Raw genomic sequence first — 27,339 nt, 5'->3', positions numbered from 1 at the left:
GCCAGAGAAAGGTGCTGTGTCCTGGTACAATTATAGAAAATTAATTAGATTTAGAAAAATAAGGTATCTATCTCAAAGATCTGGTAGGTTAAAAAAAAAGAAAAATCTTTCCATCCATAGACTTTTAAAGGGAGACTTGACAATGATAGGATGTCCAGGCTTTTCATGAGGGGAGGAATAAAGTGATCCCTGGGGACCTCTTATCAGGGAGTCTAGATAAGGCTGGAGGCTGGAAAGGTGTCTGGATCCATAGAATCTGGGACCACCCCCACCTAATTTCTTCTTTACAGCTTCTTACCCCATCTACCAGCAAAGAGGTGAGTACAAAAGGGCACGTTGAGAGCGTTTTCCAACAAAAGAAATCTGTATTCATTTCTTTCCCCATACAACTCCTTCCAAAGGTACTTCCCCCTCACCTCCCACCAAGGGGACCTCCCTTCCCACACTTGCCACTTTTGCAGAACAACAAAACAACCTAAGACTGAGAACAAGTCTGTTGGTGTGCAGCCTGGGTGAAACATACTCGGGGGCCCCACCTTCAGGGACCGGCAGGTGGGATAAGATGGTCCCATGTTCCCTACTGGCTACGACGTCGTTTCTTCCTTCTGCCAGTGAGGAAACTGTCACGCCTTCTTTTACGAGGCTGTGAGGGTCGAACCACACCCAGAGCCAGGGGTTTCTCCCCAGAGCCCCCAAGTTCAGCTTCCACATAGGGCCTCTTTTCTGCAGAGGCTAGACCCCCAACAAGAGCTCGCTTTCCAGACTTGGCAACAGGAAACGGAGGTTGGCCAAGGCCTCTTGCCTCAGCAGAGAGGGAGTGGGATGCTCTCTGGACCCCCCTACCTTTGGAGGACAGGCCTGAGGCTGGACGAGGACTGAGGGGAAGCTCCCTTGGCGACAGGCTAAGTTTGGAGGCCAAGAGGTAGGCAAAGTTGGAGAGTTCCTCATCTTCCTCCTCCTCCTCCTCCTTTCCTTTGGCCCCATCTGCTGAACTGCGTGTTTCACTAACAGGGGAGGCTTCTCTCAGAGTTAAGGCATCCCTGGTTCCCCATCTAGGGGAAGTGCTTCCAAGGCCCTGGTAAGGAGATGTTGATTTGGGCGTCTCATGTGCATAAGACTCTTGATTCCCTGGCGAGGGGGCAAGGTCTTTAGGCTTGGATAAATCGGTATCTTCTCTGCCCTCTCCTTCGGGGTCATACGAATTAAAATTTGGTGGGCAGGTATCCTCATTGACCCCTAGCTGGAGGCCACAGGCATCTGTAACATCTAGTATGTTGATGTTTTCTGTGGTTTCCAACAGGGGAGAAATGGAATTGCCTCTGCTGCCTGCCTCTTGGCTGGCCTCGGGGAAGGAGGTGGTATCCTGGGGCCCCAGGGTAAGGATATTACCTTGACATGCATGGAAGAGGCTTTCTTTGGAAGCCCCCAGTGTGGAGGCACCAATTCTGCTTCCCAGCAATGGAGGGCAACCTTCTGCCCACAGGTCACTGGGATCCTGTACAGCCTCAGGGCTCTGTTCCCTATTGTCTGTAGGCCTCAAGGCAGGGCTGTTGGCCCTCAGAGGTTCTGGCAAGCTGCAGTGGTCTCTCTTTTCTAGGACAGCTGTGGCATTGGGGCCTCCACAGAGAATTACACTGCTCCCCACATCCCCAGGTGCCGTGGTTTCTCCAGGACCCAGAGAAATATTACTTCTGGAGCCCAGGGCCTGGCAGCCTCCCTGGTACTCAGTTCCACATTCCCCATCATGGAAGTTTTCTATGACCTCCTCAATTTGTAAGGGCAACTCCAAGCCTACGGCATCCATCTCACTGCTCAGCCAAAGTCCTGGACTGAGAGAGGCCCCATCCCCATCCATGTCCCTCTCCCTGTCCCCAGCTGCTCTAGGGGAAGGGCTCTGCTCATAACTCTGAGCCAGGGGAGGACCTCTGTCATTTTCCCACATGGTTCCTGAAGAGCCTTCCTGGGACACTGCCAACAGTTCCTTCCCTTGAGGAAGCGCTCCAAGACCCCCTGTCTGTTGTCCTTTCTGTAAGCCCACAACCTGCCTTTCTAACCCCTGTCCCTGCAGAGGAGCTGGCTTTACAAGGCCAGCATCCAAACTGGGAACCATCTCTAGCTGGGGGCTGTCCTGCCAGCAAAGGGGCAGAGCCTCGGAAGTCCTATCAGCCACCAGGGAGTGCGCAGGGGTCCCAGCACCTCCCAAGTGGTCAACCTGATATGGGGATATCTGGTTTGTAACCTTCCCAGACCCTCTTCTCTCTGTACCTAAGGGTCCTCGAGTTCCCTGTAGAGTTGCAAGTTCTAGCTGCAGGTCCCAGCTGCTGGAGGATGACAGAGTGTTCCCATCCCTACGCATCCCCCTTGGGCCATCTAGGGCCCGCTCCTGCCCACCATGCACTTCTCTTGCCCGCTTTCCTGGAGAAGCAGCCTTTCCAAGGCGAACAGTGCCCCCAGCCACCCGAGACCCAGGTGAGGGCCGAAGCCGCCCACTCCCATCTTCATCTTCATCAGAAACAGAAAGACTTGAGTCCGATTGAGCTCCATGGCAACTTGGAGGTGCCTCCCCATCCTCCTCTTCTTCCAAGGCCTGGAGTCGCTTCTGGACCAGCTGGAAGGAGAATGGATAAATACTGATCTATACATGGTTGTCAGAAGGGCTGGCTGAGTGGGTAGTAAGGAGATGGTACTTGAGCAGAGCAGAGAATGCAAGCAAGTAGCATAAGTGACTGTATCAAAGACAGATACCGTAGCTCTTCTCTTCCCTTCTTGGGCCTTATTCTCGTGCTTTGAGCCCACAAACTCCCCTGTTCCTGCATTACCACTGTCCCTTACCTACTTGCTCAGCACCTGAAGCCCAATCCTGAAGCTGTTTGCCTACAGAAGTCATACCATCCAAGACAGTGTAGGGTTAGAAAAAATCATGCAAGCTTCCTGTTCTGATATTCCCTACTTCCCAGGTTTACCTGGGCAAGACTGAGTCCTTCTTCTTGTTCCAATTCCTCAATTAAGGCCAAAGGATCCCTCTGTTGTTCTGGGGACAGCAGATCTTCCAGAAATTGAGGGTGAATGACAGCCTCCACCTGGGGAACAGAAGGAAAAGTGATGTGAGTCTTTGACAGGAGGTAACCTGTGAGCCAAGACGCTCTAGAGAAGAAGCCATGAGCCCCCCTACCCAACTCACCTCCACCACCTATACAAATTCACGTGTGCGTGCATGCACGGACATCTCTCAGTACAGAAGAGAGCCTAGTTCCTAACTGCCCCAGGCGGAACCCTAGATCTTTGGTTCCCTGGAGTTCCCACCCCAGGATCTGCTAGAAACCAGACCTCCGAGCCCAGCCCACCTGGGAGACAAAGACCTCCTGAGAACACAGCTCATCGATGTAGCTCTGGAGACCCAGATCTGGATATATCCCTTCTTTCTCCTGCTGCTCTTCTTCCTCTGCCTGTTTTCCGTCTGACTCCTCAGTGACCAAGTGGCTCCCCACCAGCCCTTCCATTATGTCAGCATACTCTTTCACAGCTTCTGGTGGGATCTCCTTGGGTGCCTCAGGAACTGGAGGCCTCTGGGTTTTGCGCTGTCGCCGGCGGGGGGCCCGTGCCTTGGAAGCTGCCTTCTTGGGAATGTACACTAAGGGAAGAGATGGAGAGGAAAAATGAGAAGTGGCACAGAGACTACGACTTCTGCCTCCCAATCCCGTGCTTGTAAGGACAGCAATCTGGGTACACCGAAATGGTTCCAGGCTGGATCAAGCCAAGCTGAAAGAGTACCAGCCATGGGAGAAGATTTAGGAGCCAGATGGTCTAAGAGAATCACTGAGGAATCTTGGAACCTCTGAAATTCCAAGAAGTCCCTTGATACAGCCCCCATTTCTTAGGCAGATGTGGTATTGTGTGCCTCATTTACAGTCTCGGTGAGGGAGTAGTTAGTCTACTTGGCCTAACATCAATACCTCGTGTAGAACCAAGGGAACCTGAGAACCCAGCCTCCTATGTACATATTGTTTGGAACATCAACTGCCACTCTCTGGAGGTAAAGTGGCAGAAGTGAGGGCCATGCCTTCCCTAACCTGTGACTGGTTTCTGTGTGCCTCCCCTTGTACCTTTGGCTCACGGCTCCTGTTGGAATTGGGTAGCCTTACCTGGCTGCTGGCAAACCTCAGGGGCCAGGGGCCCTGGAGGATCAAGTTTCGGAGGGGCTACAGGAGGCAGGCCCTGGGACCCATTCATCAGCTGCGTATTCTGAATCTGCATTTCCTCAGCCTCAAACTCCATGAACCTGCAGAGGGTGAGGAAGGCCCGGGCAGCGCTGAGGCCAGACCCTTCAGGAACCCAGACACCAGGAGGGAGCTGCTCACAGATGGCTGAATAAGAGTTCTGGGGAAACCTCACAAGGTCACTACAGAGTCCCTTCACCTGCAGTCATCACTTAGGAAGCTTGTTAAGAAAATGAACAATCTAGAGCTTATAAGCTTCTCTAGGACAGAACCATGACTTTCACTTCTGTTTCACACCCAGCCTCACTCAGCATCACTGAGGGTATGCAGCAGCAATCAGTACAGGCTTGTTGAATTCAGTCAGGCCTGTGCCACAGCCTGGCAGGATCCCACAAGGGGCTCCTCCTCAAGGCCTCATTTGCCCCTGCCTACAAATGTTAAAGAATGGCTGAAATCCTGTAGCCAGCCTAGGGTTGCAATTGAAGGCAATTCCTGCCAGGAGACAGTGCTGAGATCCAGGAGTCCTGAGGCTGGGCTTGGCCCTGGAAGAGTAAATCTAGGAGGTATGCATCCACAAGATTTCGGGGAGAAAGTGGAAGCTAAGCTTGGAGGAAAGAGTTCATTTTCCTCAGAGTTATCTTTTTAATGAAGGAGATTATCATGGAGAAATAGGGGATATAAGCCAGGACACCACTTTGGGCACCCAGGACTCTCACCTGACCAACCTCTTCAAGAACCTGCCCCTCCCTGAGATGACGGGTAAATGATTTCTGTGCCACTATTTCCAGAGGAGGAGTGGTCCCAAGGTCTGCATCAGTAGTCACTTGCTTCCTGGTCAATCAGATAGGAAGGAACCTGCCTAATAGGGCTTACCTCCTCATTCTTAGGTCCCTTCTGCATGGAATTTTTTACACCAATTGGGCTCCAATCCCACCCTAAGAGCTTCAATATCAAGGCCCCTATATAATTCAAGATCTGGAGAAGGGAGAGCTTCCAAGAGGAGACAGGACAGAAAAAAACCCAAGAGTCAAGGTGGTGGAAAAAGCAGCGAGGATCCAAGAGGCCCTATCCTACTCTACACCCCTCCTAATCACCCGCACACCCAGACTCAAGCCTCTCTTACCTGCCCCCATCCATTAGCCACACAGCCCTCCCAGGAGAATGAGGGTCGGTCTGACTCACTTTTCTGCCATCTCATAAAAGATCATCCGGTCAAAGTTGCTGGTGCGCTCCCACTCCTGCACAGCTCTTGGCAGTCCCTCCTCCAGGGTCATAGTGGGCTTCAGCCGGGCCAGAGAACGAAGCACTGGGCTAAAACCCCCAGGGGGTCAGTCACGTTCCACAAGTGTGCCCCCTCATCCACCTCAATACACACCCCATGCCCTCCAATCCCTGTTATGTCCCAATTCTGATAAGACTTCCAGACCCCACACCTCCCATCCATCCATTTACCAGACTGGCCTGTCTTCCCACTGAAATTTACAAATCTCATACAAGTCAAACAGGTGATTCTTCTCCCCACCTTTTGAAGTAAACCATCCTTAATTCTCACAGTGCTCTCCTCAACAAAACATTAGAAAGAAATGTTATATAATATATAGCATGTTATATATATTATATATTATTATAATATGTTATATATGTGTTATGTATTACATATGTTATATAATATATAAAAATGTTATAATAACAGGTTATTAAATTAATGGGACTTATTGTACAGTAGGCTTAACTGTCCAAAGGCTCTTGCATTTTAATAAAAGGCACTCACTACCCGAAACATATCTCTGTTTAAAGATTGTGTGGTGTTTTTACTTGTTGGTTTTTAGGGGGTTTTTTTTGCCTCCGGGATACCCCTCACAATCAAATATCAATTCTCTGAGCTCTCTGGTTCATTTTTGCCCTTCTGACTTCCCAGGAGTCCTCAGGCATTATTGTGTCTAGAATCACCTGATGAAGCTTGTTATAAATATGGATTACAGCACCCCAGGACCCCAGGACCAAGCATTGTACCAGCTTCCCAAGTGACTGTTGCAGGGGCTCTGGACAGCAGTTTTGGAGCGACCCTTCCCAGAGCCCCTGAGCGAGGAAAGCAGGAAGAGGCCAGGAGATGGAAATTCAGCAGTGCTGGCTCAAGAGTTAGAAGGTCAGCCTGCCAGCCTTCAAGAGAGAACTCGGAGCTGTCTGGAGAAAACGGGGACCCTGTGAGGTGATCTACACTAAGGACTTTGGGGGAGCCTTTTGGTTTATTCACCCAGAGTCAGGGTGGAAAGGGAGATTCCTTAGGAGTTCAACCACTGGAGAAACAACATTTACATTTTTTTCAGTCCAGTAAAATGTGGTATGTGTTATGCAGTGGTTTACACAAAATGTTGAGAGTACAGTGCAGTTGACAGAGGCAGCGGGTCTGGATGGGAAAAAGAGAAAATTCCTCAGATAGCTAATGACTGCTTTATAAATACAACACAGCCCACGGGTCCTCGGCTCCTCGGCTAAGCATCCACTCACACAGACACTTTAGCCTTCTGTGAGTTCTTTTTCTCTTCTAGATTGCCTTTTTATAATAAAAATAATAGCAGCTACCATTTAATGAGGCATTCCCTGTTCCAGGCACTCTGCTAAGCACTGCACATATATTAACTCATTTCACCTTCTCAGCAATCCTCTAAGGTAGGTATAATCATCCCCTTTCTACATAAGAAAACTGAGAGCAAAGATATTTAAATGTCAGGGTCACAAATGTAGTGAGTGGTGGAGCCTAGGCTAGGCCCTTGACCACTATACAAGCTCTACCACCTCACTATTTCAACTTGAATTCTGAATAAAACAAGAGGCAGTGCGGGGATAGCACATACAAGGTCATCTGCCTGGCCCTGCAGGGTCCAACACTCCTCATCCTAGCCAGTTTACACAGCTCAACTCCATGTCTCATGTCAGAAGGTAGGAAACCAGAATGGAGGGACTCTGGCACTTGATGTCAGAGACCTAAATTCTAACCCTTTCTCCTCACTCTATGACAGGAAACCTCCCTGAGCTTCAGTCTTCTCATCCAAAAGTGAGGATTACCGTAAAAATGCTTGCCTGAACTCACAAGGATTTGAGGACCCAAGAGAAGACACTTCTAAGAATGTTATAATCTGGGAAGTGGGTAAAAAGGCTTATTATCATTATCATCATCATTATTATAGTTATTATGCTTTTTGTTCTCATAGCATCTCCATCGCTCTTAGGACCTGCTCTCAAGTATTCCTAAATAGCCTAATCTCTTTTGTCCATCCCAAACTCCTCCTTATTTAAAGCCCTAGGATAACTACTCTCAAAGCTCCCCACTTACATAAGAAAGCAGGAAAAGGCTTCTGCATCAGGACTTTGGGATAAGTGTCTCCGGGCCAAGGCTTTGTAGCGCTGCCAGCGACGGAAGTTCTCATAAACACCCTTGGAAGTATAGGAGAGGTCACCCAGTGAGGACTTGGATCTGGCGGCTGCAGGACCTCCTTCCCTGGATGCCCCAGGTGGCCCTGGCCAAGCCTTTTCCTGGGCCACAATGGGGGCAAGTTGGGCAGCTGGTGGTGGAGCCTGAGCAGGAAGGCCTGGGAGGCCCTCTTGGCTCACTCCAACAGCCTTAGTGGGCAGAAGGGTCCTGATGTTAGTGGCTGTCACGAATTGAGGGGGAGGACCCTCGGAGACCCCGCAGGGAGTGTCTGAGGCAATCCAACTGAGGGCAGTCTGAGCAAGGATCAAGTTCTGAGTTTGTGAGGAATCAGCTGGCCCCTCTTCTGTCTTGACTTTGACAGGTCCAGCCCCACTGGATGGATGGCCAGGGCCTCCATCCCCTGTCACCAACAAGGGGCTGGGGAAAGCAGAGAGCACCAGAGGGTTGCCTGGAGAGAAAGCTGAAGGCATGGGGGGCTGTGGAGGCAGCTCCCAAGGTGGTTGGTCTGGTGGGCCAGGAGCAGGTGGGGGAAAGGGAAGTGCAGTGAAAGGAGATCGGGTGGCGCCAGGTTTCATGGTCACATCTGGTCCTGGCAACGGAGATGCTGGCAAGACAAAGAAAAAGAGGGAGTGGAGAAGGAAAAAAGGAGACCAGAAGTTAGGTCATCAGAGTTCAACTTTAGTCCCTGAAAAATCAGAGCTCTGATTCTCAACAGGTGAGGTAGGGGATATGGAGGTGGAACTCATGTAGTTTGCAAATGTCCCCCAAGTGATTTTGATGTCCCTTACTCCCAGTTGAGAATTATTGCACTAGAGAAGCTGCAATGATCCTTGAACCTACGAGCTCATAGGCCATAACACATCCCACCCAGCAGACAGGTATATCTTTTATTCCCACCCATTCCCAACACATTCAAACCACCTGAACCCTACGCCTAACTGCTCTGTGGTCTCTGCCACCACTCACAGAAACGCTGTTCCCAGAAGAGGGTGTGTGGATTAGATGTTTGGTTCCCAGAAATTTCATTATATAACAGCCAGGAATGACTAGAGATAAGGGTCAGGAAATGAGCAAAGGGAGGGAAGTGTGGGGAGGGAGGTTCCCAGAGCTTTAAGTAGCTGCTGGACGTGTTAAAATTTGGCAGTGGAGACTATCTGTGATCCCTCTGCTTGCAGTTCCTAATATCAGAAATGTTGGGCCCACTATGAACAAGGCACTGATAATGAAGTCCGAAACACAGTACCTGCTGAGGAGGAGCTACTGGGACTCTGGTCCAAAGAGACCAACGATAAATACATAAAACATGTACTTAATTAATCAGGACATGTGTCTCCTAGGACTGTTAACAGTAACAAGAGAAGATCATTTGCCTAATTTCATGCTATTCTCTTCCCCCTCTTATAAAGCATATCCCACTGGCAAAGTAACAACACTCAGCTTCCGCTTCCAGACTATGAAGGAGACATGGAACATAAGCAAACTCGTCATCTCACCCATACAGCAGAGGGCCAGGAGCATTCTAAGTACAGAACTCAATGAAATGGGTCTGAAGGCCTGAGCTCCACAAAAGGTACAAAAGCTGAGAGCATGTCAGGGAAGCCCCAACTCTCATCCCAGGTGGAGTGACCCACCTCCCCTGCCCCTGGGGAATCAAGGAAAACTGCTCCCTGAACTGAGAGAGAAGCCATCTCTGGGGCTGGAAGGAGCCATGAGGCTCTGAGCAGAAGCACTTACAGGACATACCAGTCTAGCTTTTGGGAGGCCATTTCTGTACAGACTTGGCAACAGATAACCCCACTGAACAGTTTTCCAGCTAAGGCCTCCCTCCCCCCGCCCCCCGCCACCCCCAGTAAGATCCAGAATGGCCCCAGCTCAGTTCTCTAAGAGCAAAATCCTAGAGCAGCCTCCAGTTGCCTAAAGAAGACACAGGAACTCGAGGCTTCCCCTTGAACCCTCTCTGGGCCCCACCCATGCTCCTGCCCCTGCCATACAAACACATGTTAAAGGGGTCCCTCTTTCAGAGAAGCAAGTTGCTAACTGCCATCCCTTTTCAATACTAAGCACTTTCCTCTGAGGTGCTTTGATCTGCCTCCCAGGAGGCCCTCTTCCTTCCCCAGCCCCCAGTCTTAATGACACAATCTCCTTCCCCAGCCTCCTGCAGTGTGAGGCCTTTGGTGGGGTCTCTACTGATCTCACATCCCTCTAGGTCGGCCCAAAGAGCTTGTCCCCGGGTAAAGTGTCAAATTTGAATCCCCAAGGATGCAAGCAGGTGGCAGGGACCCTCCCACCCCCTCCCACTCACCTGCAGACTTACTTCCATCTGAAGCCATCCTCTCAGGTTTGGGCACTAACCAAGGCTGTCTGGAAGCCTCCAGAATGAGACAGTCAGGTCCAGGACCCAGAGAGTAACCTGGCTCCAGTAGATACACAGGGATCCAAGGAAGGGAGGGTAAAAATCAGATTAGAACAGAACTAGAATCTAGGACTTAAGGCATTCTGCAGTGGGGGAGGGGAGAGGGGAATACATGGTCAGGGGTAGGGAGATATTCCGCAAATGACTCTAGTAAGTAAGCAGTAACCAGGGATTTGCTCCAAACCAGAGTATGGCGACACAGTTGTTGTGTACCTCTTTAGGGCAATTTGTAAATTCCTTCTCAGATTCCCAGCATTATAGTTTTACATCTCAGTTCCCTATACAATGCTTCACCAATATATCTAGTTTTGTACCCTTCAATCCCACCCAGTTCTGTACCTGATTTCCTATTAATAGTAGGTTGTGGCAGACCCTTGACTTAATTCAATGTTGGCAATATTTTCTGAACCAAATTCAGAGCACATAGTCTGGTGTACTTAAGGATCAAGGGAACAGACTGAAATTAGGATTGTCTCAGAAAATCCAGTGTGTTCCACTGCTGTATTCGTATCATTTCCTTGGAAGGCTGTCCTGCAGTTCCCAAAGAGGCTACTTCCATCAGCTCTGCACTCCACAGAAGGCTCAGCCTTACCCTTGGCTGAAAAGCCCCACTCTATCAACTGCCATTCCACCTAATATTTCAAGACCAAAAAGTCCCTCTTTTTGTTTGTTAAATTACTTTGTTGTTTTAAAATTTTTCCAAATAATTTTAATTTTTTAAATGAGTAATATATCAGCATGATTCAAAAGTCAAACTATGCAAAATGGAATATACAACAAGTCTCCCTCCCACTCCTTTCCTCTGGAACTGAGTTCTTTATCCCAGAGGCAACCAATATTATGTGAATCCCTGCAGAGATATTTTATGCAACTACAAGTAAATATAAACTATATTCTTAAAGAAAAAAAAGCCTTTCAATTTTTCTGGTTATAAAATTAATATATGTTCCAATGTTTTTCCATTATAGATAATACTGCAACGATCATCTTTGTAATACCTGGGTTCCAATTTGCGTTTTTTAAAATAGAGTCCTATAAGGACAGTCCTTTAAAATTTCGAAATACCCCCTCGGAGGTGCATCATATTATGCTATTATTAGCTACTCACCACCATAAGAAAGAGCGCTGACTTTGTGGTAAAGAGAACTGAGTTTGAATCTTGGTTCAACTTCAAAATATACTTCACCAGTTTCATAAAATCACTTCACGCTCTCCTCGCTGTACAGAATATTGAATACCCATCATGCACTCTTTACCGCCAATACTTTGAAATAGGGCGGGGGGATCGGATGTAAAAGAGGGGAGGGAAGAAAACCTTCTTCTTTCTTCCCTAAGGTAAAGGGGCTCTGAATCCTGGAGCTATTGTTTCTCCACGTTCTAGAAACATACTGCGCCTGAAATGGGTGTGCATCTAGAAATAAAGACAGGATTCTGTTCATCAATGTTCAACCCACATCCATCCTTACCCCCCTCTAATGCCTAGCAGTCTAGCAGTGTCTGGCACACAGGGGGCATACTCCACGAGTCTTAGAACGCCTGCAAGGTTGCAACTGGGCGCCAACGCCCGCAAAAGTTGCAACTGGGTTGCAACTGGGCCAAGTCCTGCACTAGGGCGCCCACTTTCGGCCAGCTGGAGAAAGGCCTAAATGGACTACATTTCCCGGCATGCCTTGAGAAAGAGACTTCCGGCTACACAGGAAGGAAATTGGCAAACACGCGCTGCCGTCTGCTAGACCCGGCTGCGGACGGAGTTGGAATCTCTGGGTTTAGTCTGATCATGTTTCTCCAGTATTATCTCAACGAGCAGGGAGACCGGGTTTATACGCTCAAGGTGAGTGGAGGAAACAGGTTGTAAATAGACATGGCGAGAAATGTAGCTCGGAGGAGCGGGTGAGACCAGGCACCGAGTTGCCTCGCTGGGTGAGAGGAACCAGAAGGCCCAGGAGGCAGGCGTGGTAGAAGCAGGAGTGTGTGATTTCTTGAGCTGACTGTCGCGTCTCCTGTCCTCCTGTTTCCTTTTTTTTGCGCAGCCCGCTCCCTATCCCAGCCTCCATCTCACTTATGACTCCAGTGATTAAGTTTTCCCATCACTCCGGTACTAAGATTATGTTCTCTCTTTCTCGAGCAGAAGCTTGACCCTATGGGACAACAGACCTGCTCGGCCCATCCTGCTCGGTTCTCCCCAGACGACAAATACTCTCGACACCGAATCACCATCAAGAAACGCTTCAAGGTGCTCATGACCCAGCAACCGCGCCCTGTCCTCTGAGAGTCCCTTAAATTTCATGTCTCTTCTGCCGCCTGCCACGCCTCAAGAGACTTTCCGAAACGAAGCTCTTCAATCTGTGAGCCTTGAAGCCTTCTTACCGCCCTTGCTCTTTGGAATCCGTCTCATCATTGCCTTTGATCATGTTTGTGTGAGGCAATCATGGTAGCATCCCCCTTAGAGGGGACAAGTTTGAATCTTCTTTTCGTATTTTCAATCACTGCCAGGTTATTAAAATAATTTGAAAGAGCTCTTGTTTTGTAGGTCGTGGGAAGAAAGAAGTGGTTTAAAAATAAAAGCAAAAACGAGGGAGATGAGAGGGAAGAGTACTCCCAAAGATACAGCAAGTCCACTTGGAAGAAAAACTTAATTTGCTGCTGTAGCAGGAGTCGCGCTGTGCTCTTCGTGATAGGAGGATGTTGGGGAAGGGGAAGAAGGGTTAAGAAAGATGCTTCCACAATGGTTAACATTCACTGAAAAATACCCCTGTTGTCATTTAAGTAATTTCTTGCCCTTTGAAATTTTGACTCAAAATGGAAGAGTTGCTTGAAAAATAATAGCTGTTTTGTAGAGGGAAGGCAGTGAATTGGAAGTCAGGAGACCAGGATTCTCCCCTCTTTGTCTAACTTTGAGAAAGTCACTTAACGTGTTTAGTCCCATTTTTCTCATCCTTTCTAAGTTCTCTTCCAACTCTAAAATTGATAGGGTTCACTGGTGGTTCTTAATGTATCTACAGTGTTTGTCCAACCATTATGAATAGGAGTGCCTTTATGCATATTTACACCCCTTCTGGAAATAATTCCAGGCTTTTAGTTCTCCATCAAGGAGTTGTCTTCTTAGGTACACCTAACTTTATATTCTCTTTGGCAGCTAGATGCTATTTGGAACTCTTCATGGATCTTAATTTAGAAGATGAGATATGAGAGCTTCAAGCAGGGATCTTGTCTTTCAAGCTAGTGTTGGGAGTTAATTAAAAATTTCTTATTTCTTAACCTATTCACTTAGAGGGTTCTTAGCATTGGATCTGAGGGATGTTAGAGAGTTATTTTATACTATTAAGGGGATAATGATTGAAGAAATATTAAAAATTCTGCAAATGACTAGAAAAGGATCTGCTATGGAAGTTTCTTAAGCACCAAAGTTAGTAAATGAATTCTGCTACCAATTTTTTTTAAGGGTGACTGTAATTCTGTCTTTATAGGTTACTCCCACTCCCTCACCCACCAGAGAAAAAGGATTAGCATTGTTCCATGCTACCTGTGGTGTAGACTGAAATGAAAAGACTTTAACCTGGAAATATTCCTAAGTAAAGGAGAGGAGAAAAGGCAAACAGGTTTGAATATACTGAGGACTTTTTCCTTAAGAGATCCCCTGGGTATTAATGTCTTCTGAGATGTGCTCAGAAATGGGACAAGAGTCTTAAGAGGTATAATGTATTGGTATTAGGTAGTATATATAAATGGATGAAATACACTGTTGTGAAACAAAATTGGGTATTTTAAAGATCCAGCATTTCTTTATAAAGGGAAATTCTGTGAGATTTGAATGAATAGCAGGCCTGCCTGAGGAAAAAACAGATCCTTTAGGGAGGTGAATTTCTTGCTTCCTCAGGTAGGACGCCTGTGAGCCTGAATCAATAATCACAGGCTTTATAAAGACTCAAGCTTTAAGGAGGTTTACATTTTAAATGAGGATTTATTTTTCATTTTGTTACCTGGATGTTTTTTTACCAGTCTTTGGACTTTGTGTGTCATTTGATAAAAGGGAATATCGTGGCTCAGGTCTTAAATACCATTCCACAAGTGGAAGAACGTTTCCACTTGTGAGGAGCAAGGACCCAGGCAAAGCCAGGGCCTTGATTGTTAAATTTAAACATCTTGATCAAAGCTATAGGAAATAACCATCTCACAAAACATTGCTAGTCAAAATTTATTCAACACCTCTATCCATGCAGTAAATAAACATGCTAAGAAAAATATTCTGATGACAGTAGTAGGGAAAACACGGCAAATGGAGTCAAGAGAAAGTATCTAAATGTCTTTTCCAGATCTAATATTAAAGACGTTTTCTTTAATGGAACTTAAAGTCTGACTAGAAAGTGAACATAACATTTTTTTCCAGCTATGTTGAGGTATAATTGACAAAATTGCATATATTTAAGGTGTGCAACCTAATATGATGTATATATTGTGAAAGACAGCATTTTTTTTAAAGGACAAGAAAACGGAAAAAGAAATGTAGCACAAAGTGTATATAAATTAGAGGATACGATGCTTTAGGAATACACCTCTACATAAAAATTCTAGTAGGAGTCATACCTAGATACATGGTGTTGGGAAGTTAGTGATTTTTAAATTATTAATGGTATTTTCAGAGAGTCTTATTAAAGAGATGGGTTTTGAGATTTTGAGGGCAAAGGATGTCGTCTGTTCTCTGAGATGCCTCCAGAATGAGTTTATGCAACACAGCAGAACCAAGAAGGAAAAGGATGTGGTTATCCCTGGTGCGTGCAGCTCAGGCCCCCACACCCAACTACAATTCCCGTCGTGCTCCGGGCCTCCCGTGTTGGGTCCTGCCCCTCGCCCTCCAGTCCTGGGGCGACCCGAGCGAGCGCATGCGCGCAGCTCTCTCCAGTGCCTCGCGGGCTGCAGAGGCTGGGCGGGGCTGTCGGGCGATTGCGGGACGGTACCGCCCTCAGACGGCTCCCCGAGGCTTCTCTTCGGACCGTTAGCCTCGAATGAGGAACGAGTGGGGAGGGACGGGAGGGGCTGCGGCTGCGCGGGCACAGCCCTCCGGGCCCGGGGCCGGGGGCGGTGAGGTCACGTAACGGCTGCTCTCGCGTCTGGCCGGGGAGGGGGCGCCCTCCCCGGCAGCCCGAGCCTTCCTGCGCGCGCCGCGGCGCGGAAACTGTTATCGGCTCGTAAACAACAGCTGCGCGCGCACCCGCATCAGCTGGCGCCGGGATTCCGCACCTGCGACCTCCTCCTCGCCTTCTGTCCCTCCTGCTCAGCCAGGACCAGCCTGCGAGGCCGTCTCCTCCGCTGCTGGGACCCGAAGGAAGAGGGGCGAGGGGCTGACCTGCGCCGGGGCCCTGGAAGGGGAGAAAGCATCTCCCGGCAGAGGGTGGCGGGTCTTGTCACACTGCCGGCCATGGGCTCGATGGACTAGCAACGAGCTGCCACGACCGTGAGCTGCAGTCCGAGTCGTCTCCATCGGCTAGCCGCCTCCTCACAGATCCCAGGGACGTTTTTTGCCAGAAGAGCGGGCGGGCCACCCCGGCAGACCTCTCAGAGGCTGGAATCCGCTCTGCCCCTGCTTCCTCCTCTGCTCACCCTGCTCTGCTCATTCTCCTCCATCTAGTAGTATAGGGTATTTTTCCCGTTATGCATGCGCACCTCTCCCGCCAGACCCAAGTGGATTATCGGCCTCAGAAACATCGGGTGGCTCTGCACACACCTCCTCCCAGCCAGACCTGCGGAGTATTCACCTGATACACAACAGGTGGCCGGTGTACACAGTTTCGCAATCTGATCTATGCTATATTTGTCTGGTAAGGTGGGCTTGCGCGCGCTTTGCTCAACTAGAACCGTGGGACATTTGCCAGATAAAGGACTGACTACCTCGGCCGAAACCTGGGGTTCAGGAGGAGAAAGGCTTCACCTGCTTCTCTGAGACCATGGCACGGAGCCCGCAGCCGTGGACCAGGGGAGATAGCTAGGTAGCTCCTCATTCTGAGGGAACGAAGTTACACGAGATTGGCATCATTTTGTCGTTTTTTTTTAAAATATCTTTCAGCTACTGGTGGTGGACTTAGAGGACAATCTGCTTGAATTTTGAGGAAAAGGAATCTTATTTGGGGCTTTTTGTGTGGTGTCAAGGTTTTTTTTTAAAAAAGTTATCTTTTCTATTTTTGCAAGCAAAAGTAGCTAGCGTAGGAGGAAGGATTTTGCGGGGTTTTCCTTTTTTCTTTGTCCTTATAAAGGAAAGGAAAAGGAAAAATGCATCCTCCAGAAACCACCAGCAAGATGGCTTCAGTTCGGTTCATGGTGACACCAACAAAGATCGATGACATTCCAGGTTTGTCAGACACCAGCCCGGACCTCAGCTCTCGATCCAGTTCCCGAGTAAGATTTAGCTCCCGGGAAAGTGTGCCTGAAACAAGCCGTAGTGAGCCCATGAGTGAGATGTCTGGAGCCACCACCTCACTGGGAACTGTTGCACTGGATCCAGCCAGTGACCGGACTTCTAACCCCCCGGATGTTACTGAGGGTAAGTAGAAACCCAGATGACGGGGTACTTTCATTACTGGCTTCTTTACCCAGGATGACCATCTACTGGGGGATCATTTTTCCATTATACGACGACCATCAGGAACCAAGGTACCTCTTTTTGAGATGCTTAGGAATCCTTTGGACTAATGGTTAGCACAGTGGCTCTCTGCAGGGGTAATTTGGCACAGGGGAAGGTATATTGCAAGAAGGAAAGTAGATGTATGTTTTGACTTCCTCGTTTTTGTCTCCTTAGAATTGAAATGTGTATTTTGGTTAAGAATGAATATCAAAGAGTTTGATAGGTTTTGAGCACAGTGAATCCTTAATTGTAAAATTTAGTGGAGGTCTAGCTTTAGGGCTCTAACTATTACAGTCTGCTTTCAGGGCCACTTAGGAGGAGTAGTTATTGATCATATCTCAGTTACTAGGTTTCCTACAAAGACTTCAGATACTGTGTTGCAAAATTCTTTTTAAAAATTTGTGTTTTACAGAGACACTGGTTCAGGTAGCTAAGCTCATTCTGGGTGAGGCTGGGTAGATCTAGCGTGCGCTCCTGTCGAATGGAGAAATTGTAAAGAGGCTTTTAGGGCCTCAGTCCCACATAATTTTTCCACTTTGTACTTTAGATGGAATGTATTGAGTATTGAGTCTTTGTGGTCTGGAAGTAGCACACAAGCCACTTCTGACTTCTGTTGACCACTGCAGACCTTTAGCTTCTTAAACCAATTTGTGTCAGCTGGCTTGGAAGTTTTCGTTGGCTTTGGTGGGAAGAGGTGATGGAAGAGAGAGATGAAATAAAATGGAGAGGTCATAACATTTTTCAGATGCCGATGTAGAAAAGTTTGAGAACTGCTGTACTGCCTTATATATTTAGTTTTGTGCTCTATTCTAACGAATTAGATCTGTCTAGTAATGAAAATTTCTCTCAAGAATCTTAAAATGTTATTCTACCCAAATTTGAAAACCATAACTTCAGCCACTGACTTGTTCAGCGAGGCTGACTTGCATTTTTCCGGTGTCAAGAAACATTGTTCCTCTTAACCTAAAGGGTACAGGAAACCAGAATGATTTTGGTTCCTTATTTCTGTTTGTGTTTTTTAATGTCTGGAGACAAGGTAGATTTAGTAAGGGTTGTAGTCCTAACATTCACTTATCCTTGACTAACGATTTTTTTTAAGGAGCTGTTACAGGTTGGTTCCAGAGTTCACTTATCCTTTTAGGAGCTGTTACAGGTTGGTTCCAGAATTCACTTATCTTTGACTAACCATTTTTTTTTAAGGAGCTGTTACAGGTTGATTCCAGAATACACTTATCCTTGACTAACCATTTTTTTTAAGGAGCTGTTACAGGTTGATTCCTGGACTTAACTATTTTCAACTTCTTGACAAACTTTGTGTACCACAGTGTTAAATTATTTTTGATTCCATAATATAATTTTGTCATTCCTCTTCCTCCAAATTAATTCTAAATTGTAGTTTTCATTTTTATTCATCATAGGGTATTTAGGTTGTAAAAATATCAGGTAAAAACTATAACAGTGTTAGTTTTTTTAATGCTGTAATTGTCATTAGGTAATTTACACTAGTTACGTGTTGTTAGACTTGTGACTTATATGTTATGGAACTGTATTTTCATTTTGTTTTAAAAAGTGGACTTATTTCAGTAACGTGTTAGCCTTACAGAACAGGATCCTTGTCCAGGCTGCTGTTCTTATCTTACCTATAAGCGTTCTTTACAGTCTCGAGTGGTATCGTTTCACGCTATAGGTGTAAACCTCGGGACATGTCTAAGTGAAATCTGTGTTGTTTAGGTGGGTACAGAAGTTAAAGCTTGGCTCTCTAACACATTCCTTAGTGTTCAAATACTCTCTGGTACAAAATGAAAAGGAGATTAACAGTCCAGCCATTAGACCACTCTTTCCACTGTATTCTCTGAAAACTAGTTTCCTACTTTTCCAATAGCCTACTTTTTCTATCTTTTAAAAAATTCTTGTTTAGTTAAAATTATTTTAAAAATTAATTTTTAAATTTATGATGACTACCATCCTGTGATATTTTTCCCCACCAGTAGAGAGAACTGGTTAAAAATATAATTATTCCACCTTTGGCTTCATAATATGTGGATGCCCTTGTTAGATTTAGATGAAGATCTTCAAAGGATGCAGTTGTCAAGAAAATCAAGGACATATGTTAATCTACGTTGGTCTTTGGGCTAGATTTAGTACAGAAAAATAGCTACTTCCTTTTCTACGATTGACTCTACCCTTAGTCTCATCGCATATTTCAGAATTGTTTGCTATTTTAATCTTTAGAATTCTGTGATATTTTTGGCCCTTTCTGCATCCGTCTGTGGTTGTGACATTGGTATGATTCTCCCTCCTTACCCCACAATTCCCATGTCTCCCACATTTTTTCCTGTAGAGGAGCTTCCCACCTTAAGTTTCTTTTCTTGTCATATACCTTTTATTTACATTACATTACACAACGAAGGAGGATGACATACCAAGTTTTAAATACTTATTTGTTTTAATTTTTTCTACTGTTGACCTTTTCAGTAGATAATTATCTTTCTGCTATCAAAATATTTATAGTTCTCCTTTCATTTTGTCAAGGTTCCATAAGAATTTATGAGACTGTGCAGTTGGTAAATAAAATCAAGAATCTTAGCACTGTACTTGCTTTTGCATGAAGAATGCCTTAAAGATACAAAAGGAACTGTTCAGAGTGGATACCTCTGGAGAGTTATGAAAATAGGGTGGAGAGTGGGAATTTTCCTTTACCTAAACAATTTGGAAGGGTATGTACAACTTTCTATATTGAGAGTGTATCACTTTTATAATAAAGAAAATTTTTAAGAGGCATAGCGTGTTAGGGAACCTCAGATGATCAAGAATTGAATTCTGGTCAGACCCCATTTTAATAAATGGGGAAACTAAGGTTTACAGAGGTAGTTATTGGTAGAACACAGAGTAGCAAAGCTAAGACTGAGGCGTAGGCCTACTAACTTCTATCCAGTACTTTCCGTTATATCATTTTGCTTCTGCCATGATGAACATTTTTTACATTTGCCTCATCACCATTTTGTTAACTTAAATGATTGTTATAATACCAAAAAAGAGCAAGTAACACATTTTTATATGTTATACAGGCTGTAATACATTTCAACCTTTTACAATTCACCAAATGATCCCTGAGGCTCTGATATGTGTGAGGCACTCTGGTAGGAATTATAGGAAATACGCAGGTAAGATACAGGTTCTGCCTTTGGAGAGCTCATGGTATAGTGGTGAGAATGATAATACTTTATCCATTCCTTCACCATTTACTGAGCGCTTATTCTGGGTCAGACCCTGTTCTGAGTGTTAAGGATACAGGACTGAGAAAAAGAATCCAGTAACTATTCTAAGGAAAGTTATGATCTAATGGAGAAAGCAAACAAACTTTCATAGGTTATAATGCTGTGTGATAAATGCAACAATGGACATATACAGCAAAATACAAAAAAGCAGTAGAAAGATACAGCAAAAGAAAATGATGAACTGAGGTAAAATGGAGACACTGAGAACTGGAGGACCTGATGAGGTAAAGTGGTAGTGAAAGACGTGGAAGCATTAAAGACTGGTCAGACAGTTGAATGTTGGGGTTAATGGTTTCAGAGATGGGCAGTTCCCGAGTTAACATGATCTAGTGTGCAGCCTTGGGAGTGGGTTTCTGAAGTGGAGTAAAAGTAAAAGCCAGTTGAGTCAAGGAGCTCTAAGTACCAACTTTGAGGCTGGCTATTACAGAGTTTTTACTGAGGGATGTTAGGTGGTACAGATGCAAAAATAGTTTAGATAAGTCCCTCCTTCAAAGAGTCACCTTCTCTCTGAAACCTTTTCTGATTCAACCCCACACGCAGATAGATCAGTTTTTGATGTCCCTTTATCCCTTATACAGACTACTACTGTAGCACCTATTTCATTTAATTTTGTTTTTGTTTACATATTATTTTCTTCAATTAGGCTGTTAGATTTTTGAGAACAGGGACATGAAGTTGTCTTTGTATTTTCAGCACCTGGTATAATACCTGATACTACATATAACTTGCACTCAATAAATAAACATTGAGTTGAAGATCCTCTAGACTAAAAAAAGAGACAAATATAAAGAAAAATTAAAACATACTATGATAAAGTCAAATGAAATATACCTACTAGAGCAGTGATGTTTCACCTGGCTGCATATTGGAATGATCTAGAGATTTTTTTTTAAATACCTCTGCCCCATTCCCAGGGATTCTGATTTAATTGCATCAGTAGGTTTTAAAAGCTCTTCAGCTGATTCTAATATAAAGCCAGAGCTGAGGACCCCAGCTCAAAAGGGAAGAGTGATCAATGCTACATGCATGGGAACTTTCCCACCTGAGCTGGGCTTTGAAGGGTGAGCAGAAGTTCACCAAGTAGCTAAGGCACAGCAGGCTTTTCCTTAAATGTCAGTAAGTCTTATAGAATATTTATCTGCACCTGGAGCCGTTACATTACACATAGACGTTTAGCCTACTCGGCTGATCTACCAATTCTGTGTGTTTTCAGTAGGTCTCATCAGTCTCTCATGCTAGGGTTAAATCAGAGTACTATTTTACGAAGAAACTTAGCGTTCTACTTTTTTCATAAGAATATGTTTCAAAGTACCAAACACTTTTTTTTAACTTTTGAAAAAACCCTGTACGTTTTTGCCCCAGACCAAAATGAATGAATTACATTATATTTTCAATCACAGGTGACTATTACTCTTCTTTAAATACAGCTTTCATATTATATGTTATTGAATACTATCCCTTTCACTTTGGCACTCTAAGAGTGAGCTATAACATTGTATAAGGTAGTAGGATGAATAGTTTTATAAAAATACTTGGATTTGATACCTTCTTAGCTTGCCTGATAGCATCCTTGGGTGGTTTTTTTTAAAAAACGGTTTTTCAGTATCACTTATCTGAAATATTTTGGTTATAGACCACGTCTGTTTTTCCCCTCTTCTCCATACTCCAGAGCCAGTGATAAACTTTATAATATATTACTTTACCCACAGGAAGCAATTAGCCAAATCCAGAATAGGAGAAATTTTATTGAATAACTAGATTCTTGAGCAAATAAATGGCTGGGGTGGAGAGGAGTGATAGAAAGGAAGAGAAAGCTATGACAGATAAAAAGCATATCAAATGCAATGTGTGGACCTTGTTTGGATCCTGATATGAACAAAACAACTGTAAAAAGACATTTTTGAGATAATCGGGGGAATGTGGCCATGTACTTGGTATTAAACAATATTAAGGAACTATTGTGAATTTTCTTAGGTGTATTTATGACCCTGTGGTAATGTAAAGCCCTTACCTATAGAGATACATATTGAAGTATTTACAGGTGAAAGGAAATGTACTCCCCTCCCCGCCAGAAGCATTGAGAGATTGGCCAATGTTTATAATTTGTTGAATCAGAATAAAAGGTACATGAAGATTCATTTTACTGTTCTCTTTGCTTTTGTGTACATTTGAAAATAGATATAATAAAAACTTTTAAAAGGTTAAACTGCAGTTAAGAAAGCTGCTTCAGGGGCTGGCCCCGTGGCCGAGTGGTTAACTTCGCGCGCTGTGCTGCAGGCAGCCCAGTGTTTCATTGGTTCGAGTCCTGGGCGTGGACATGGCACTGGTCATCAAACCACGCTGAGGCAGCATCCCACATACCACAACTAGAAGGACCCACAACGAAGAATATACAACTATGTACCAGGGGGCTTTGGGGAGAAAAAGGAAAAAATAAAATCTTTAAAAAAAAAAAAAAGAAAGCTGCTTTAATAGAAAGGACTTTCTTTTTATAGAGTCTGTCCTAGAATACTCTAGATATTTGATTAAATATCAATGATTGGTAAAGTGATTGCTTCACCTTCTTGTGGTTTATCTTTCGCGGTGTCTTCCACATCCTCACTAATTCTCTCCACCAAGGGCCTCATTCTTTTCCTCTCAGTGACATGTTTCTCAATTGCAGATTCTCAAACTTTGCTTTGATATTACCTATACTGGAATGGAAAAGAAGGAAGAGGACACTTCTTGGGGACCAGGGAACCTTATAAAAGTCATGCTTTCCCATTTTATGGCTGTTAGAATAAAGGGAATGTTTCTAATGCTGACATTTAAAGCAATGTATAATGATCTGTGAGGATGATATTATGCTGTAAACTTTTGGATCGTAGCTGCCTCTCTTTTGCCCCTCTGCCTAATAAATACTTACGGGCTAGCAAGACCTTTGTGCAAATTCTAAAAAGGTACCCCTTCCAAGCTTCGCTGGAGAAGGGCAAACTGAATTTCAGCTCCCAACCCCACTGCCCTTTTGGCCCAACACAATCGGCACAGCTGCACCGGTGGGCTTGTTGACTCAGAATAATATAGAGTATATGTATTTTAAGTTCAAGGTGATATGTTTTTAGCAGTAGATATGAAAGTTTGGAGGACTATACTGTAGGAATTATGAAAGCATTTTATTTTGTGACTGTGTAAAACAATGTATTATTTCAGTGAGGTTTTACATGTTAAATAGAAAAACAAAAAGATATTCCCCATTAAAATTCTATAATTTAGTGCTTTGGTGTATTTTGTAGAATCCCAGTGATTGTATATGAAGATAAGAGCACAAAACTGCAGAACATACAATGCACACATACACAGACACACACGGCACCTTACTTTAATTGCAAAAGTTCAATAGTTGCTTAATAGGAAATATTACCACATTTGCTCAGGTCTAAGCAAATTTTTAACAATTCTGATATTCAGGTGCATTTTACTTTTGAAGAATTTTAAGATACTGTTAAATCATTGGTGGAACTTACAGTTAAAGTTTCAAAATCAAGTCAATATTGTAAATAAATCAACCTGAGAGGCTATGCAAAACCTGAAATTTTGAAGTTACCTTTGGATGTCTTAACTGAAAAAATGTAAAGGCTGAAGATTTTTTATTTTCTTCTTAAAACTGAAGTTTTTGTAGTTGAAAAGCACAGAAATAGAAAGCAAAAGCTGTATTTAAGTTATTAGAAAATGACAGGTATGTTTAGGCTTACTCCTAACTTTAGTTTTTTGGGTTTTTTTAAAATTTCCTCTTATCTTAGCTCAGTTTTCATTCTCCACTTCCCTTGCTAAATCAATCAGTGGTATCTTCTGCTTTGTGTTGTTATTATTATTTTTATTATTTGTGCATTGCTAAGCCTTATTACATTTCTAACGGCCTTGAGAAATACATGCAAGATATTCAATTGATAGCATTCATCTGTTTACAATTGGAACCATTTGGTAGATAGCTTTAATTTTTGGCAAAGTGACACCTGAATTTCCTCCATTTTACTAGACAAGTCTGCTTTTACTTTGGGATAAGGCTATTCATTTTTCATATTGCTAGTTTAAAAAAAGAAAACAGTGGCACCACCCTGTGGTGTAGTGGTTAAGTTTGGCATGCTTCGCATTGGCACCCAGGTTCACATCCCAGGCGTGGACCTACACCACGTCAGCCATTTTGTGGAGGTGACCCACAAATAAAGTGGAGGAAGATTGGCACAGATGTTAGCTCAGGGCTAATCTTCTGCAAGCAAAAAAAGAGGAAGATTGGCAACAGATGTTAACTCAGGGCTCATCTTCCTCAGGAAAAAAAAAAATCACTAATTAAAAACTCTTCTATACACGTGTATATTTTCACCTTGAGGAGCTATGACAAAGTCAACTGAAATTTGTCTTTATTCTATTTTGAGAGCATTTGCATTTAACATTTAAGCTTTTTTTATATCCAGAAATGCTTATTTTCAAAAGAAGCTAATTTGCATCCTAAGACACATGTAAAAAATTATCCTCTGTTGATTTGTTTTTTTCTAGTTTAGCAGTGTGCTAATTTCCAAATAAAATTTTAAGAATTAATAAGAAATAGAAAAGATTCTTCCTGGATTATTAGATAAGGTTAATTCTTCCCTTTCCTGAAAAATTAGCAGTTTTGATATTTTTTCATTTGGAAAAAAGTCATTTTCTTTTGAGCTAAAATGGGATTTCTTATCCAGGAGAAAACAAGCTGATAATGTTAAGTAACCTGCCCAAGGTCATGCAAGTAGTAATTAGAAGAATAGTAATTTGAACCCAGGTGTGTGTGATGCTAATACCAGTATTCTTGTCAATTGCAAATATAGGGTGCAGGAATCATAAAAGAAATGCAATTTTTATGTTCTGTTTACATTTTTGCAATTATTTTGCCTGGCATTGGGTGCATGACAGGAAATAGTAAAAAAAAAAAAAGTAGTAAAATAAATGACGTGTGGACAGATTTTTGGGACCCCTCTTCTTCATCTAACAGGCAAATCTGACAAGCAAACTGCACAGGCTTTAAGTCAGTACAAGAAAATCCATGCTGTCGTGTGAAGCAGCCGTGCAGGCCACCTTCGGCCTGTGTCAGAGTGACTTTGCAACCCCATGCCTCACGACAGAAGATGCCAGGTGGAGAAATCTACAACAGGAAAAGATAAAGGGTACCTAGCTCCTGCATCCCCAGCTGCATTTCTTAGAGATTAAGGAAATCATTAAGGACCCTGGTCCTTTCTCCCTCCACATGGATAACATCAGCATCCCTGAATTTGTTTGATGTATAACCAAGAAATTCTTATGTTATCTTTAATGTGTAATCTAGAGCAAAACCAGGTGTGCCCTATCCCTTTTAACATAAATGAAATCTGGTTGTAAGGGTTTTTTTTTCCCTCTTCCCTGCATGTACAGTGTTTGTGAAAAAGATATATGGTGCACTTACACACACACCTCAGAGCAGTTCCATCAGAGCACTCTGTTAAACTGTTTCCCAGGGCTTGAGCTCCTCACTCTGATTATTGAATAAACTCCTTCCTAATATTACCTAGACTCCTTGCATCTTTCCTGAATAGCTTAAGGTTCTGTGTTCATAAAAGGAAATCTGGCCTAATGATGTATATTTCACTGTCTTTTACACAAATGGTCTGCAAATACCTAGTACTGCTGAATTACATGAACAGTTACTAATTTAGTTACATTACTCCTTCTGTCCTAAAGTTAATGAATATTCATATTTTGACCCACGTCTCAGTAGATCTATTTTTAAATGGAGTTTTGTTGCAGGGGAGGAAGGAAGCAGTAACTTATAAAAACACTTGTTCACTGAGGTGAAAATTAACAAGGAAATTTTGTTTTGAGTTGTGTTTTTATTTTCCTTTCTTTACATTTTTAAAAATGTATCCTAAGTTTTGACAATACGTTGCCTAGTATCAGTTTTATTTTCTATATACTGTTTGTAGTGTTGACTAGAAGCCCATCTAGCAAGTATTTCATAATAGAAGAATGAAGTGTCCTGCATCAGAAGTGAACTTCTGAGTGAGCTACTGAGTAGTCCGTGTTCAAAGCTGCCAGCGCTACCTCCTTGGCTGGTGATTCTTGGGTCCTATCTTACCTGGGCTGTAATGACATGAGAGTAGTGAAACAGATAGGCAGTCTTACATAGGGAGTTGCAACAGTGGAACCTGAGGGCTCTGAGTACTCAGAGGCTTTTGATAATCATGCCTTCTTTACTATTTGGGTCAGCAGCCAAAATGGCTGACGTAGCTATCAAATTAGCTAGTCATCAACTATCCTACTACATTCTTTCCTCTAGTGAAGACTCAGAACTTGAGGTCCCTGAAGAAGTAACTGGGCAAGATGGTAGTGTGTTGTTCTCTCAAGGTTGTCTCTATGCCTATCCTGTATTTTACTTCTGATCCTGGTTTTATATTGTCTTTTATTAAATAGTTGGATAGCAAGACTGTGAGCTTGAAGCCAGGTACAGTCTCTTGTTCTCCACTGCATTCCTATTTCCTGGCACATAGTGGGCACTCGAATATATTTTGAATAAATGCGTGATTCCTTCAGCCTCAGTAAGTCGTGGGATTTTCCTGATGTTTTGATTTGGAGAACTCTTTGTCTTCTTTACTCTACAGTATTATGAATCCATCAGAAAATAATGTCTTCTACATAAAATATTTATCTCTCAGTTGTTAGCTGCAAAATATGTGATACATTCACCACTGATGCCATTCATTTTCACAGACAAGTTGTTTATCCTATTGATGGATACCTGGGCAGGCTGTTTCGTGTTTGGGCTGTTATGAATAAAGCTGCTATAAACATACTGTTTCAAAATTTTTTGTGGACTTATGCTTGTATTTCTCTTGGGTAAATACCTAGAAGAGGAATTGCTGGGTCATAGGGTAGGCGTGTGTTTAAATTTTTAAAAAACACCAGACCTTTTCCAAAGTTGTTGTACCATTTTACATTCCCACTAACATTTGCTCTACATCCTTGCCAGCAATTTTAATTGTGATTTTAATTTGTATGTCCCCAGTGGCCAGTGATGTTGAGCACTATTTCAAGTGCTTATTAGCCATTTGTATAACGTCCTTTGTGAATTGTCTGTTTACATCTTTTGCCCACTTTGCATTAAGTTTTGTCTGTTTTGTTTTGTGTTGTTGCTGAGGAAGATTTGCCCTGAACTAACATCCATTGCCAATCCTCCTCTTTTTTTTAAAGGTAGATTAGCCCTGAGCTAACATCTGTGCCAGTCTTCCTCCATTTTGTATGTGGGATGCCTCCACAGCACAGCCAGTGAGTGGAGTAGGTCCGCTTCTGGGATCTGAACCTGAGAACCTGGGCTGCCTAACCAGAGCACACAGAACTTTAAC

General features: G+C 43.9%; 3 protein-coding genes across 4 annotated transcripts in view; 2 read left to right on the top strand and 1 right to left on the bottom strand.

Annotated features, from left to right (window-relative positions):
* Positions 1-427: 427 nt before the first annotated feature.
* NUTM1 (NUT midline carcinoma family member 1) lies at positions 428-9,980 on the bottom strand. The gene is made up of 7 exons (XM_044765214.2): positions 9,953-9,980; positions 7,552-8,254; positions 5,400-5,528; positions 4,143-4,279; positions 3,345-3,631; positions 2,964-3,080; positions 428-2,608 (listed from the first exon to the last, which is right to left on the bottom strand). The coding sequence occupies exons 1-7, from the start codon at positions 9,978-9,980 to the stop codon at positions 578-580; spliced, it is 3,432 nt and encodes a 1,143-aa protein (XP_044621149.2). The 3' UTR covers positions 428-577.
* Positions 9,981-11,741: 1,761 nt separating this feature from the next.
* Positions 11,742-12,578, top strand: NOP10 (NOP10 ribonucleoprotein). The gene is made up of 2 exons (XM_014847287.3): positions 11,742-11,894; positions 12,192-12,578. Exons 1-2 carry the CDS (start codon positions 11,841-11,843, stop codon positions 12,330-12,332), a joined length of 195 nt encoding a protein of 64 aa, XP_014702773.1. The 5' UTR covers positions 11,742-11,840; the 3' UTR covers positions 12,333-12,578.
* A 2,409-nt stretch (positions 12,579-14,987) lies between these two features.
* Positions 14,988-27,339, top strand: part of SLC12A6 (solute carrier family 12 member 6) — an 82,475-nt gene continuing 70,123 nt past the window's right edge. Inside the window, exon 1 of one of the 2 annotated variants that reach the window (XM_014847288.3) lies at positions 14,988-16,598. In XM_014847288.3, coding sequence (XP_014702774.3) covers positions 16,328-16,598 — 271 coding nt within the window. In that variant the 5' untranslated portion in view covers positions 14,988-16,327. The remainder of the gene's footprint in view (positions 16,599-27,339) is intronic. The other variant, XM_014847289.3, reaches the window with a different exon arrangement.

The sequence above is a fragment of the Equus asinus genome, chromosome 2 (assembly GCF_041296235.1).
Source record: "Equus asinus isolate D_3611 breed Donkey chromosome 2, EquAss-T2T_v2, whole genome shotgun sequence".
Taxonomy (NCBI): domain Eukaryota; kingdom Metazoa; phylum Chordata; class Mammalia; order Perissodactyla; family Equidae; genus Equus; species Equus asinus.
This window is presented reverse-complemented; position numbering and strand designations above follow the sequence as displayed.

Coding starts and splice junctions, on each gene's coding strand:
- NUTM1 (XM_044765214.2), bottom strand. CDS start 9,980: ATGGCTTCAGATGGAAGTAAGTCTGCAG. Junction 8,255..9,952: donor AGATGGAAGTAAGTCTGCAG/GTGAGTGGGAGG, acceptor TTGTCTTGCCAG/CATCTCCGTTGCCAGGACCA. Junction 5,529..7,551: donor GCCTTTTCCTGCTTTCTTAT/GTAAGTGGGGAG, acceptor TGGGGGTTTTAG/CCCAGTGCTTCGTTCTCTGG.
- NOP10 (XM_014847287.3), top strand. CDS start 11,841: ATGTTTCTCCAGTATTATCTCAACGAGCAGGGAGACCGGGTTTATACG. Junction 11,895..12,191: donor ACCGGGTTTATACGCTCAAG/GTGAGTGGAGGA, acceptor TTTCTCGAGCAG/AAGCTTGACCCTATGGGACA.